This window comes from Bactrocera tryoni, chromosome 3 (assembly GCF_016617805.1).
Source record: "Bactrocera tryoni isolate S06 chromosome 3, CSIRO_BtryS06_freeze2, whole genome shotgun sequence".
In the NCBI taxonomy this organism is placed as follows: Eukaryota; Metazoa; Arthropoda; class Insecta; order Diptera; family Tephritidae; genus Bactrocera; species Bactrocera tryoni.
In genome coordinates, this window is record NC_052501.1 from 34,959,094 (window position 1) to 34,972,872 (window position 13,779).

The window sequence follows — 13,779 nt, forward strand, 5'->3', positions numbered from 1 at the left end:
GTTAATACTAATGCAATAAATAAACAATGTATTTCGTATGTACATATATAGAACATATGTATGTATGTATTTATAAGCATTATCCCATAATAGATACAATTCAATTGGTATTTTAACAACTTTAAACCAACTATCCTATTAACGAAGCCACATTACTTTTTTTTCCTTATTGAACTACCTACATACTAACTAAAAACAACTCGATATAAAACTACCTTAAAATATATTTTCTGTGTTGTCCGGCATACACAGTAACATATTTTTTATACATTTATGTTAATGCCAAGGAACTTGGCTAGGATTGCTAATTGTTCCTTTTTTATAGTATTTCGCAGTAGCAACTGCAGCGGTAGTAAAAGTCGGAGAGTGAAGATTTGGTTCGTATGGCGATAAACTTCCTTCCGCTTTTAAAACGACAGCGCATTTCCAGTTCCTTGTATAATTCACTACAAAAACAGAGGATAGAGGAGGAGAGGATATAAAAAGTTTTTAGTATTTTCAGCAATAAACTTACATCGCCAAATACGAACGCAACCATCATCACCAGTAGAAATCAACATCGTTCCCAGCATGTTCCAACACACTCTCCAAACGGGACAATTATGGTCACTAAACCTTGTAGTCTGGGTTTCAAGTGTCATATTCGAAGTAGAATCACTAAATTGATAAAAATTTTTATATTAAATATTCCATTTCATCATATAGTTATATACTTTTGTCCGCGAATGTTTACAATGTATAGATCCTTACTAGCAACAGCCAGAATATGAAATCTCCGACCGGCAGCAGGGGCAAACGCCAAATCAGTTACTGGTTGATTTATTTCACTTATGGTTTCCACTTCAGCACACTTTCTTGCGCTTTCATTGTATGCAAATATAAATACTTTACCTGTATTCATTGCTGTATCATCACTACCAGCCTGTAAAAACTTATTTAATATACAGAATTTTACCCTTTTCCCTTAACTTACCGCTAAAAGATGTGATGAAAGTTTATATGTAGAAGTATTCCATGATATACAGGTTAAAGGCAATTTGCATGTTATTTCGTGCTGAACAGGCCATTGCGACAGGTTCATTATATCCGGAGCTTCGTATATTCGAATAATACCATCAGCGGATACTGTAGCTAACAAAAGTCCTAAGTATTTGGGAGCAAATTCTATATCGGTTACACTTGTGCGTGAGTCTACAAGAGTCGTTCGCCGCACCCAACGACGTGCTGGTGTCATTGTGGCTGCTACTTTTTCACCAGCAACTTCTTCCCATACAGAAGCTGTGCGGTCAAATGAGCATGTAGCTAAAACTTGTCCAAATTCGGGATGTGCCCATGATATACGCCAAATAGAACCAGAATGCGCCTTCCAGCTACTAGAAACTGTTAACTTTCCGGATTCATCTTCATCCCATATCTAAAAAGTTATGTATTACTTAAAAATAAAATAATTTTCCAACCTCTTACCTTAACTGTTTGATCACTTGAACAAGTACCCATTCGTCGACCGTAATAATCAAATGCGACATCATGGATTACATCTTTGTGATCAGCAGATATGGGATCGACTTCAAACATTTTGTAAATTAAACGAATATGTACGTTTATTGACAACAATCTCAAATTATCGTAGCAATGTTGCAGAAAAGATACAAATTTAATCTGTGAAATCCAACACAGGGTGCCAATAGACGCAATAAATTAATTGGGAAATTTTGGTTTTATAATAAAATGATGTAATTTATCTAGTATTTATTAAATCCAATATGAAAAAATAAGCCAATGTATACCAGGTTATTTCTTCTAATTATTTTAAAAATATATTTGATTACCTATTTTAAAGTTTAATATATAATAAATATTCCGATAATTCTGTGTTACAATTCTACCATTTGTCAACGACCCATTACAGTTTCACGTAAAAGCAACTATTCCTATGTGCAGGTTCGGTCCTTTTAAGTTTTATTAAAAGTATTCATAGAAGAGCTTACATGATTGGGAAAAAGTGCAAACATGAATATAAACTACAAAAACGTATAAAAAGTGTGTGCCTACTTTTGACGCATTTTAGAGAAAATTATTAAATGAACAGTAGAAGGTAGAACAAAGCAAGTTTAAGACCACTTAAAAAAAAAAAAACAAAACGGAAATATATCTTTTATTATCGCGAAAACAATTACAAATATACATAAAACAATTAAAGCAATATAAAATGAATTTGTTACAGAATTTTCACTGTATATGAGCAATGAACAAAACACGTAATTTAGCAATAGCTTTAAACAAGTCTGTCGCATTGAATACTACCCCGCAAAGAATACACTTTACCCTTTTGCCCATCGCTTTGACAAAGTATTGCATATACAACACAAATCGTGCACCACCACCAACGTTTTAACAGCGATCACAGTCAGCAGCTATAAGGCCCTTGATGTCAATACAACAGATAGTGGTGGTGATGATCTTTATTTACTAAATTATCACTTTGATTTTGCAATAAAGATTGTTTGAAATATTCTGCTGACAAATACCGTGAATATAGATAAATTTTATACTGCAATCCACAATGTCAGCCGATTCTGACATGGAATACTCTGACAACGATTGTGAATACGACGATTATTATAATTCAGGTGAGTAAACTTTTGAAAAATTTTAATACAACTTCTGTGTTAAATATTGCATACATTTCTTATTTTCCAAAATATACATACATATGTTTGAGCACAAAACAAAGTAAATCAACTTTATAACATCATGAGACATTCCCGAAATTGTTGTGGTGGCAAGAGTCCTGGTAGAAACTTTTTGTAGATCCGACTGTTGGAGAAAAGGATATCTCAGGATCTAAAAAATATGTTTGACCATTCAAATAGTGGGTGATTTAAGTTTAGATTTGTTATCGGTTGTTGTTTCTTAATTCATATTTTTCTGATTCTTATACATACAAACTCAATATTATCAGTTATTGTAAATATTTTGGAACACATTGATTTTTAGCTTTGTGGGCTGTGATAAGAGAATTTAATGTTTGCCTTGCTTTAGAGCAGGTATACAAAGATCTCATTATCTTATGTTTCAATTTGTAAAGCGATGTCTGATTTCAAATTAAGGTTAAAAAAGATGTACATATATACCTGTATTTATTTCTGTCACTATATCGATTTTTTTTTTTCGAAACCCTTTAAATTTTTGTCTTCTCTTCATTTAATATGAAACTTATTTCCTTTATATCATTATAATAACAGTTTATTTCTACAATTCTCATTTCCCCCTTCGCTAAGATTATTGTACCATTTGCATTAAAAAATTATGCTACATTTTTATACCCCGAATGAAGATTGTAAAATTTGTCCCGAAATTTATAACACAGAAATAAGAGTCTAGGACCTTATAAAATATAATACATATACATAGCAGATCCTAATATAGCAAAGAAACCCTCAGGTCTCTAAAATTTTGCGCATTACCTTTTTTCCCTAAGAATATAACTGGTATACAAAGTTATCGATCGACAGGAGTTGTCTTGTGGCGCTTGCCCGAGGATCGGTCCGGGATGAAAGTTGTGTTAGAGGCCGGATTGATCAAACTGGAATTCATACTGCCTAGTTAAGCACCGCGGGACCGTAAAAGTTCTTTGTTGACACTCCACTGGAGTGGCAGTGCATTGTCATCAACTGTTGCTTTTCATCAATGGTCGAAGTCTTTGAAAGACATACTATATACGATACTTTTTATCTCTTTATGTTAAAAGTCAATAAAATTCATAAATACCAGGATTATATTTCAAATCATCAGCATGTGTTCAAAATTCTTATTCGAATCATTTGAAAATTGTATTACTTCAAAAAAAGAAAGAAATAAATAAAAAAAATAACACCACAGAGCTAATGTGGAAGAACTTAGAATCAGCAATCCGTTGTTATTGTTGGATTATGAACTTCACCTTCCTCATTGTCCTCGGTGCTCATTTCGCCTCTGTCCAACTTAGCAAATCTATGTATTTTCAGCGGTGCAGAACGCAAATTCAACAGTATTTTCCGCCTTTTACTTTTTGAAAAATTTTTTGTAAACTAACACAAGTTACTTCACCCAAAATGCTCTTTCTCATTAACTGATAGTTCCTCAGTTGCCAAATTTGTATACATACATAAGTATCTTTTAAAGGTAAGAGCTGACTAAAAATCATATTAGTAGTATCATCTATGCATCAGCCACAGTAAAGCGTGGTCGGGTCCTCTAGTACTATATAGTTCCGTTATTTTTTTCGCTTATGAGCCTATCTTCACGTTTAAACTTCATATTATACAAACAAGCCTAAAAAATGAAAATGTCGATGTCAAAAGTAATGATTTCAAACCGTATACGAATAATAATTGTATGTAATGCATATAGACAGTTTTTTGATCAAGTTCCAAAGGACTAAGTGACCCAAAACTCGCATGGTACACACGTGCATCAGAATGTTCGTAAGCAAAATAATATACATACAATGGTACATACCTATCTAACCTTTGCTGTCTTCACTCATAATGACAATATATACATACATATATGTATATTCATATATCGCTCATTTGCTGCAAGACCGGCATTAGTCAAAAAAATCGATTTGCCAGAAAACGCGTTAAAAGTTTTCAACTGACTCCAACCTTACACGGAAAACAGGAATCATATTCTCTTCTCAAGCGGAGCATATAAGAGGTATTCATATGAATTTTTCACTCAACATCAAGTATGATATAACGAACAATTCTGCATCATTAACTCAAAAATCACGTTTTTTGATTTATGCCGGTCTTGCAGCAAATGAGCGATATATATATAAATGAATTTAGATGAATACTTGTATATACGAGTAGTACGTGCTACGAGTATGTGATTAAAAATGCAATGAACTGCGTATATCAGCTCGCATATTGTTTAGTATTTCTTATGAAAATACAAAAGTCATGATTTTGAAAAATAAGCATAAATGTACATACATATATACAGTTGAACTTCCATAAGTCAAAGTTCTCCATAACTCGAACTCTTGAATTGGCAATAGAGGTCAAAATTCTTACAATAACTCGAAATCTCTCTAACTCCACGTTCTTTTGTGGATTATGATTCGAGTTAGGGAAACCCCACATAATAAAAAATCTGTCAGCCAAAGTGTACTCTTAACCTAAGTTGTATTTGTTAATCTGTGACATTAAGTTTGAAGTCTAAACAATGTTTTATGCCTCTGGCTGCTTTGAAAAGAATTACGTTTTACCCTTGATTTTTATATGTACTTATATCTATCTACATTCTTTGTATTTACTAATTATACATTTGCTATTTTACATTACCGGTAAACGCTGGCGGAGACATAACAAATTGGTAAAACGATTGTAACGAACAGACTATATAAGTTTTTATACCCTGCCACCGAGTATAATAGTGTTGTTCATCAACCGGTTGTTTGTATCACCTCAATATGAATGGTATGAGAGTAATTTAAAGTAACCAGAGTCAAAATCGGTCAATGGGCGTGGCATCGCCCCCCTTTAAGTGAAATCAAATACCGCGGGACTTGTTCGACCGATTTTCACCAAATTCACTACATAACATTCTTCTGAAATTCCTATGTCACAGAGTGAAAATGAGTGAAATTTAGCTACAACCATACTTCTCATATAACACACCTTAAATTTTATTTGATTCTTTCAATTTTTAGTTTACATACATATGTATATGTATGTATATGAAAATGTGTCCCGTATTGATTTCCAAAAGTTTGTTTAATCGTCTGCTCATGCAAGCGATAACTTAAGGAAAACTTGACATTCTAATGAGGATGAAATTAAATCACGTTTATGACTATTACAGCTAAGTATATCTTATTTAATAAGTAACAGATTTCATTAAGACTCGTTATACATTTTTAGAAGCCGATTTTATTAAATAGCTCAAAATCTCTTGTCGAAATATTATACTAAGGGAAATATAAATATAAATTAACTCCTTCTGCTCCCACAAATACATCGGAATATATACTATAATTTTGTTTTAGTCGGAATTTACTTTGTTAGTTTTGCTTCGGCTTTATTTGTTATAATTAGTGCAATTTTAAATTCGAAAATCTAAAAAACTTTCAATTTTTAGGTGAAGACTGCGATGTGGAACGGTTGGATCCAAAGAAAACTGATCCTGAGTACTTCGAATTTGTATGTCTAACTGTCGAGGAAGTGGAAAAACTGCTCAACGAGTCTGTGGAAAAACTGAACACAATTCTTGAGATTACTCCTTCACTGGCGAAAGTGCTACTGCTGGAGCACCAATGGGACAATCAAGTGGTAGTGGATAAATACCGAAAGGACGCAAACGCATTGTTGATAACAGCTCGAATAAAACCGCCGAATCCATTTCTCAGTATACCTGATCCGTTGGCGCCCTCCACCAGCAAAGACGCAGTTGTATTTGGTACCAGTAGTAGTGTTAGTAGGAGCAGTAGCTGTAGTAATGATGACTCACCACCCAACGCTTTGATCTCATTAGGTATATGCAATACATATAACACCGTGACACCTGGCGGTGGCATGATCTCACAGCGCTGTCAAATGTGTCCAGTCTGTGCTAGCTCTCAGATGGGTGATAAATTCTTTAGCCTCTCATGTGGCCATGCGTTCTGCAAAGACTGTTGGTCAACGTTTTTCGATACGCAAATATTTCAAGGTATTTCCACACAAATCGGCTGCATGGCCCCCATGTGCAATGTGCGAGTTCCAGAAGATTTGGTCTTGACCTTAGTGACACGTCCAGTAATGCGCGACAAGTATCAACAATTTGCGTTCAAGGATTACGTAAAGTCGCATCCTCAGTTGCGCTTCTGTCCCGGACCGAATTGTCAAATTATTGTTCGCTCTCCAGAGGTTTGTGCAAAACGTGTCATCTGCACTTCTTGCCATACATCGTTTTGTTTCAAATGTGGCATGGATTATCATGCGCCCACTGATTGTGTAGTTATAAAAAAATGGTTGACGAAATGCGCCGATGACAGTGAGACAGCCAATTACATAAGCGCCAACACCAAAGACTGCCCGAAATGCCACATTTGTATAGAAAAGAATGGAGGATGCAACCACATGCTTTGTTTTAACTGCAAACACGACTTTTGTTGGATGTGCCTGGGTGATTGGAAAACGCACGGATCCGAATACTATGAATGCTCTCGTTACAAAGACAATCCGAACATTGCCAATGAATCGGTGCATGTGCAAGCTAGAGAAGCGCTCAAGAAATATTTGCACTACTATGAACGGTGGGAAAACCATTCGAAATCTTTACAATTGGAGCAACAAACCATTGACAGACTACGTGATCGTATCAATGAGAAAGTGATGAAAGGAAGGGGCACATGGATTGATTGGCAATATTTGTTCAATGCGGCAGCTCTACTAGCGAAATGTCGGTATACACTGCAGTATACTTATCCATATGCTTACTTCATGGAAAGTGGTTCGCGTAAGGACCTTTTCGAGTACCAGCAGGTTAGTTAAAACAACAAATAAATAGAACTTTATGTAAATATAATTTTACAATCTATTTAAAGGCTCAACTTGAAGCTGAAATAGAGAATTTATCCTGGAAGATAGAACGTGCGGAGACCACAGATTTGGGTGATTTGGAGAATCAAATGGATATTGCTGAAAAGCGTAGAACAACGCTGCTCAAAGACTTTTTTCCCGTGGACTTTTGAGTGCCAATTAAATGACTGCAGAAAAATAGTGAAATTAATGTATATTTAAGTTTATGTTTCAATGATTAATCCTTATGCCATTATCTGGTGAACATGGCTGCTAATTGGAATGGATAAACTGCAATATAACCACAATGCGCTGAATATTTTATAGAATATTAAAGAAATTCACACGCATATACAAGCATTAACGTATAATTGCGTAATGTTTCCCATATATTATTTAAGTAGAGTATAAAATGTATATATTTCTAAAGCGATATTACCTCTTGGCAATATCCAAATGAATGTGTATCGAGTTGTGTTAAATATTGACGAATTCACAACAAAAACACTAACACAGCGTGTTTACACTTCGGTTAGTTAAATATCATTCAAATAATATTAGTTTTTAAAATACCTGAGAAGTGTAATACACAAATTTTAATGTGAATATCGGAACAAATTAGTAGTTCGATCAAAAGGCGTCAACTTAAGCCAATAAAGAAATGATTGGCATGTATTAGCTTATTAAAGTAACAGTTTAACAAGAAACTGATTATCGAACCCAGTAAGCGATTTAATTACGAAAGACGACATAGGTGCACTCTATTCGTTTCAACGTTCGTTCAACGAAACAATATATGTATAATATATACAATGTGTTTCAGGTATACATATACATATGTATGAAAATGTGTAGTGTAGTACACTCTTATAAAAAATAATCTTTTTAACATTTTTGTTTATATATTTTTGAGTGATTTGAGCGACTAGTAACTTTCCACAAAGTTTTCCATGCTAAATAGAATCCAATATTACATAACATATACGGTACCTAAAGTTATCTGCTAAAGCTTTTTTACCCAGTATTAATTCCAAAATATGAATTAAATTTTACTATTTGACGTTTTGATAAGACTAGTGTGATGGAATGGTTTTGAAATCAGCGTAAATGTTCCGTTGGATGTGACTAGTTACTACCCAACAACAGATTTAGTGTCTCGCAATCTATTTTTATAGTGTATATACAATATGTGGTATTAAATTGGCTTTAGATCTTTGTTTTGTTTTTATACTTGGTTATTTTATTTTATTTTATTGTAAATTTTACTGTGTATAGTTCGACTTACACATTTTGACTGAATAAGTAATATTATGATATAAAATAAGTGTAGAATAATATGGAGCTCTAACCTGAGCTCTTCAATTGTATAATTAATTATAATTAGTTAACGTATCCCATCAAAGAATGCGGAATATATATAATGAAAACGACCATACTACGTCCCAGATGAGAAGCTGGGACAACATGATATTTTCAATTTTACTGCTATATATATTCGATCGCGTTTTTATTTTAATTACCTTGTAAATTTTATCATAAACATGTAACCACCCTTCAATTGAAACAATTGATATAAAAAAATGCTTTTTAAAACATCATGCGTATAAAAGTGTAATAATTAGAAAATAAAGTACATTAATAGCAATAGCGCCAGTCACTTTAATTTATTTTCTTTTGGAGAGTATTGACAGTAGTTTTGTTTGTATGTACGGGGATTAAATATATATTTGAGAAAAATGTAAAACCTCCTCTGTTGCATACCGAGTTTTGTTTAGCATTTCGATTATAGTTACGCTTTGGAAAGTCGTAAATTTATTGACGAAGAACATTTCAATTGTTATATTTTGGCGTGAGATATTTATCAAAAAAATTAGTGAGAAACATACAATAAATGACGTTGTTGTTTCGGACTCGTCCCGGTTACTTAGACTCAACTGTCGTAGGAACGGATGCAATAAATGACGTTCAGCGTCGTCAAAAAGTAGTATATCACAACTTGTTGCACAGAGTATTATAGTTTTGTTTAGCTAACAGCTATTTAGAACAACTGAAACTAATCGACATAGAAATAGGGTATGTATAGTACAACTGTATATAAAAATTATGAGATGACGAAACAAATTGAATTTCGGATGGATGTCTGTTCCGTCCCACCCTTAGCCCTTCTTTACTTGACTTTTAATAAGCTTTTGTAATTATATTTTGTACACTAAAAAATTGCAATACAACTGGGTACTGGCTGGAAATGTAAGCCAGCATTAAACCTACATATATATAATCTATATAAATAAAAATGAATTGTTGTTCGTTAGTCTGATTAAAACTCGAGAACGGCTGGGTCGATTGAGCTGATTTTGGTTTTAAAATGTTTGTCGTAGTCCAGGGTAGGTCTAAACAGTGAGCAAATAAAGAAAAATTGCGAGTAAGATAGAGTAAGACGACAATTCCATTTTACCATATAAGAGTTGACCACTTACTTTCTGTCAAACATTTGACGGTATTTGTACTCTCAGTTCTACTCGAATTGAAGAACGCATTAAAACAAGACTTTTGAATCGACAACATAATATCAACTTTGCTCATAACATCGTGTATTTAAATTTCAAGGCACAATTCCGATTTCTTTGGCGCCGCGATTTGAAGGTACCGCAAACGCTTAGTTTACGAGATATTCGACCTTAAAGTTCAAAAATTCCCAAAATTCGAGCACTTCAACAAGCTATTTTACCGCATTAAACACACTTTACTCACATTTTTCACTTCAAATTAATTAATTTAAACTATAAACTTTTAAATAAATCCACATTTTACACTTTTAACAGTTTTTTTACCGAAAAAATCTTTATTTTAAAAATTACATTTTACACTCGTAGTAACATCATGTGTGTGCTAAAATTACGACGAAATGGAGCGCTGCCATGTGATAATAAGGAAATTCGCTCAAATGCCTTTTTCCCAAAAATTCCTCTATCCATTCATATGGATATGTTCTTTAATTATTATATAATATTATATAATAATATTTAACCATTTTGTAATGAAAACTCAAACTTTGTTTGAATATTAGTGCAAGATAACCAAAAAATATAACCACTTTATAACGAAACTCAATATATTTTTTTATTTTAACGCAGAAAGGAGTACTATGCGAAAGTACTTCAGTGACCCCGGGTATTCGCTCGACCAGGGTTATTTTTTTAAAGCGCGGCCGAACGCCGCCAACGCAGAAAGGAGTATTACGCGAAAGTACTTCAGTCACCCCGGGTATTCGCTCGACCAGGGTTATTTTTTTAAAGCGCGGCCGAAGGCCGCCAACGTAGAAAGGAGTACTACGCAAAAGTACTACAGTCACCCCGGGTATTCGCTCGACCAGGGTTATTTTTTTAAAGCGCGGCCGAAGGCCGCCAACGCAGAAAGGAGTACTACGCGAAAGTACTTCAGTCACCCCGATATGATATAAATTTTACAATATTATTATAGATTTTTACTTATTTATTTTTATTAAACATAAATCGCATATTATACATATACATACATACATATGTATAGTATATATGTATACACATGTATATATACATGTGTATATGGAACAAGTTTTCACAACTCAATATTATAACTGAAAACTGTTGGAAAGTATTTTTTATTATAATTAATATAGAAAAAAGAATCACGCAAAAGAACAAACAAAGAAAAATCGTTAAGAATCCTACAAGTTTGGTGTTTGAGATGTGGCAACGCTCGTTTTCCTCATAATTGTAAACAATCTAGCCTTTGCAACGATGAGTGTTCTTGATGATTTTTAAATTAATAAATATAGGTAAAATATTACAAAATAAAAGTGAAATGTGAACTTATTTCAATCTTTAAAGTGTATATTTAAATATAACAAGAGAAAAATGTGAAAAAATTTAGAGAAACATAGAGAAATAACATGTTTTCTTAGTGCTAATTTTTGAATTTTTAAACGTGAATATTTCAAAAAATATTAGTTATTTTTACATTATTTTTGGATATTCCTCCTCTGGAGAAGCTACCCTATCCGCACATACCCCATTTATATGGAAATTCGTTTTTTTTACCCCGCCGCCAAAGTAATCGGAATGGTGCCTAACGACGTAATATGTCTTTATGTAAAATAACAGCTAAAACAGAGTTGCAATTATATTTTTACGTGACATTGCATGCAAATATACATAGGTTTTGGTCTGACATATTTTACAGCCATTGCGAATAATTTTCTGCGTGTATTTGTTGTTGTGCTGGTGCACCAAGAGGAAATATATGCAATTCTTGCACCGTGCAAGGGTTTTGCAAGAGCAAGAGAATACCCCTAATGGCTATTTATACAGGTAAAACTACTTTTTCATTAACGTATACGCAACCGTGTTATACAGTTTCACCTTAATGGATTATGAAAAATTCGTTAATTAATAACGAGTTGAGCTGTCAAAAACTGGCGAGTTTTCGTCGAAAATACTGTCAGATTTTTTACCTTGTTTTTTCAGCTATTAAGAAGATTACCGCTGTTGTTACAGACAAGAGAATAATTTGCGTTTTTATTTAGCAAATGCAGATTGTGAAGTAAATTACATAAATTTGATAACAAGGTGTTTTTTATTTTAGTTTTAATATATAAGACCTTTAAAATACGTATTTTAACAGTGCGAGTTATGTATTTCCACTCTTCCAGAATCGCTAGCATGCGTTCAGTTTGTTATGTTGTGAGTTATAGTTAATTGGGTAGTTTTATGGACTCTATTCATTTCAATATGTCTGCAGCCGACGAATTTGAGGAACCAGCCCCTACGCCAACATATAATTGTAAGAGGTGCAAAAAGGTAAATAAAGTTATGTGCTAATGTACATCAGACACACACAACCGTGTCATGTTCAATGGGTGCTTGTATTAATAAATATTCTTTCTGAAATAGACTTTCTCATGTAAAAGGGATCAGCTTCTTCATAAAAAAGAAGTACATTTTCAAGCAAAATCATCTTATGAATGCAAGTTGTGCTCCAAATTTTTCTGCAATGGTGGCAATTTGGAACGCCACATGAAGGTGCATAATGATGTCCGCCCATTTGTATGTCATATATGCGAAAAAGCTTTTGCCCAAGCTGTAAACTTACAACGTCACTTTTCGGTGCATAATGGCGAAAGACCGTATCAATGCAACTTTTGTACCAAATCCTTTACTCAACAGAGTAACATGCATCGCCATCAATTAACTCACACTGGGGAAAAACCATTCCGTTGTAAGCGTTGTGGTCGCTATTTCTCTCAGCGTGTTAATCTTAAGAAGCATATAATGGGTCATTTGAATGCAAAACCTTACGCCTGTGGAATATGTCAAAAATCATTTATTCAACTTAGTAATTTCAAGAAACATTTGCAATCTCATGTAAAAGAAGGTGTTGAAGTAGATATTGCAGCTACAGTTGCAGCAGCTACAGCGGCAGCGCGCCAAAGTATTGAGTTGGCATCGCAACCTGTGTAAGTAAACACTTTTAATATGATAAGTGTAACCCCAATTGTTTGTTTTTTTTTTTTCTTGCAGAGCTTTTGAGTGTGCAATTTGCCGAAGTATTTACGATAACTTTGCAGATTTTGAAATGCATGAGAGTGCCTGTACAGGTGCAGTGCAACCGAAAGTTGAAGCTCTGGACACAAATACCTCCGTTGACATGTACTCTCCAATGAAGTTCGAGGTTGCACATCTAGACACTCATGAGATAATTATTGAAACCACCCGATAAAGTTAATGTATTGAAATACGTAATATGCAAGTAATGTGAGAAATAAATTTAAATTGACCTAAAATAGGCAAGAATCATTAATAAATATTTTTTGTGTGCATGTTGTTGTAGCGAAAGAAAATATTGCTCACATAGTTTTTAGGAATGTAGTTGGTAGCGCTTGAATGGACAACAGTATGGGTCGGTTCCGGATACGTGTTTTCGAATTTCGTGGGACGAAACAGATGTTTTTATTAGTAGGTATTCAGATTTATTCGAAGTAGTGAATATAAGTCTAGAATCGCACTACGATTTGTAAATACAATATTATCAAACGATCGGAGTAAGTTAGAAAAAATGTATATGTGTGTACATAGCATATTTAGAACTATAATACGTGAATTCTCCGGTATATTTTCACATAAAACGTTCTGTCATAAGCAGAATGCTTCCTTTATAACCCAGATGTTGCAATGTCAAGAAATTACTTTCA

General features: G+C 33.6%; 3 protein-coding genes across 4 annotated transcripts; 2 read left to right on the forward strand and 1 right to left on the reverse strand.

The window, feature by feature from the left end:
- Window positions 1-31: 31 nt before the first annotated feature.
- LOC120772725 (nucleoporin seh1-like) lies at window positions 32-1,632 on the reverse strand. Its single transcript, XM_040101487.1, has 5 exons — window positions 1,465-1,632; window positions 974-1,414; window positions 714-922; window positions 515-657; window positions 32-446 (listed from the first exon to the last, which is right to left on the reverse strand). The coding sequence occupies exons 1-5, from the start codon at window positions 1,573-1,575 to the stop codon at window positions 277-279; spliced, it is 1,074 nt and encodes a 357-aa protein (XP_039957421.1). The 5' UTR covers window positions 1,576-1,632; the 3' UTR covers window positions 32-276.
- A 286-nt stretch (window positions 1,633-1,918) lies between these two features.
- LOC120771381 (potential E3 ubiquitin-protein ligase ariadne-2) lies at window positions 1,919-9,195 on the forward strand. Its single transcript, XM_040099349.1, has 4 exons — window positions 1,919-2,095; window positions 2,225-2,630; window positions 6,130-7,514; window positions 7,577-9,195. The coding sequence occupies exons 2-4, from the start codon at window positions 2,564-2,566 to the stop codon at window positions 7,721-7,723; spliced, it is 1,599 nt and encodes a 532-aa protein (XP_039955283.1). The 5' UTR covers window positions 1,919-2,095; window positions 2,225-2,563; the 3' UTR covers window positions 7,724-9,195.
- Window positions 9,196-12,042: 2,847 nt separating this feature from the next.
- Window positions 12,043-13,392, forward strand: LOC120772644 (zinc finger protein 239-like). 2 transcript variants are annotated; one of them, XM_040101368.1, is made up of 4 exons: window positions 12,043-12,157; window positions 12,241-12,388; window positions 12,482-13,044; window positions 13,109-13,392. In XM_040101368.1, exons 2-4 carry the CDS (start codon window positions 12,299-12,301, stop codon window positions 13,305-13,307), a joined length of 852 nt encoding a protein of 283 aa, XP_039957302.1. In that variant the 5' UTR covers window positions 12,043-12,157; window positions 12,241-12,298; the 3' UTR covers window positions 13,308-13,392. The 2 variants fall into 2 exon arrangements, with proteins under 2 accessions (XP_039957302.1, XP_039957303.1); XM_040101369.1 differs by having other exon boundaries at window positions 12,044-12,157; window positions 12,213-12,388.
- Window positions 13,393-13,779: the final 387 nt, after the last annotated feature.

Bases quoted from the DNA above. Each gene is read 5' to 3' on its own strand.
- LOC120772725 (XM_040101487.1), bottom strand. From the start codon at position 1,575: ATGTTTGAAGTCGATCCCATATCTGCTGATCACAAAGATGTAATCCAT. The intron at 923-973 runs GTAAGTTAAGGG...AAGTTTTTACAG, and splicing joins TTTCATCACATCTTTTAGCG to GCTGGTAGTGATGATACAGC. The intron at 658-713 runs GTATATAACTAT...TTATCAATTTAG, and splicing joins GTAAACATTCGCGGACAAAA to TGATTCTACTTCGAATATGA.
- LOC120771381 (XM_040099349.1), top strand. From the start codon at position 2,564: ATGTCAGCCGATTCTGACATGGAATACTCTGACAACGATTGTGAATAC. The intron at 2,631-6,129 runs GTGAGTAAACTT...TTCAATTTTTAG, and splicing joins CGACGATTATTATAATTCAG to GTGAAGACTGCGATGTGGAA. The intron at 7,515-7,576 runs GTTAGTTAAAAC...ATCTATTTAAAG, and splicing joins ACCTTTTCGAGTACCAGCAG to GCTCAACTTGAAGCTGAAAT.
- LOC120772644 (XM_040101368.1), top strand. From the start codon at position 12,299: ATGGACTCTATTCATTTCAATATGTCTGCAGCCGACGAATTTGAGGAA. The intron at 12,389-12,481 runs GTAAATAAAGTT...TTTCTGAAATAG, and splicing joins ATTGTAAGAGGTGCAAAAAG to ACTTTCTCATGTAAAAGGGA. The intron at 13,045-13,108 runs GTAAGTAAACAC...TTTTTCTTGCAG, and splicing joins GAGTTGGCATCGCAACCTGT to AGCTTTTGAGTGTGCAATTT.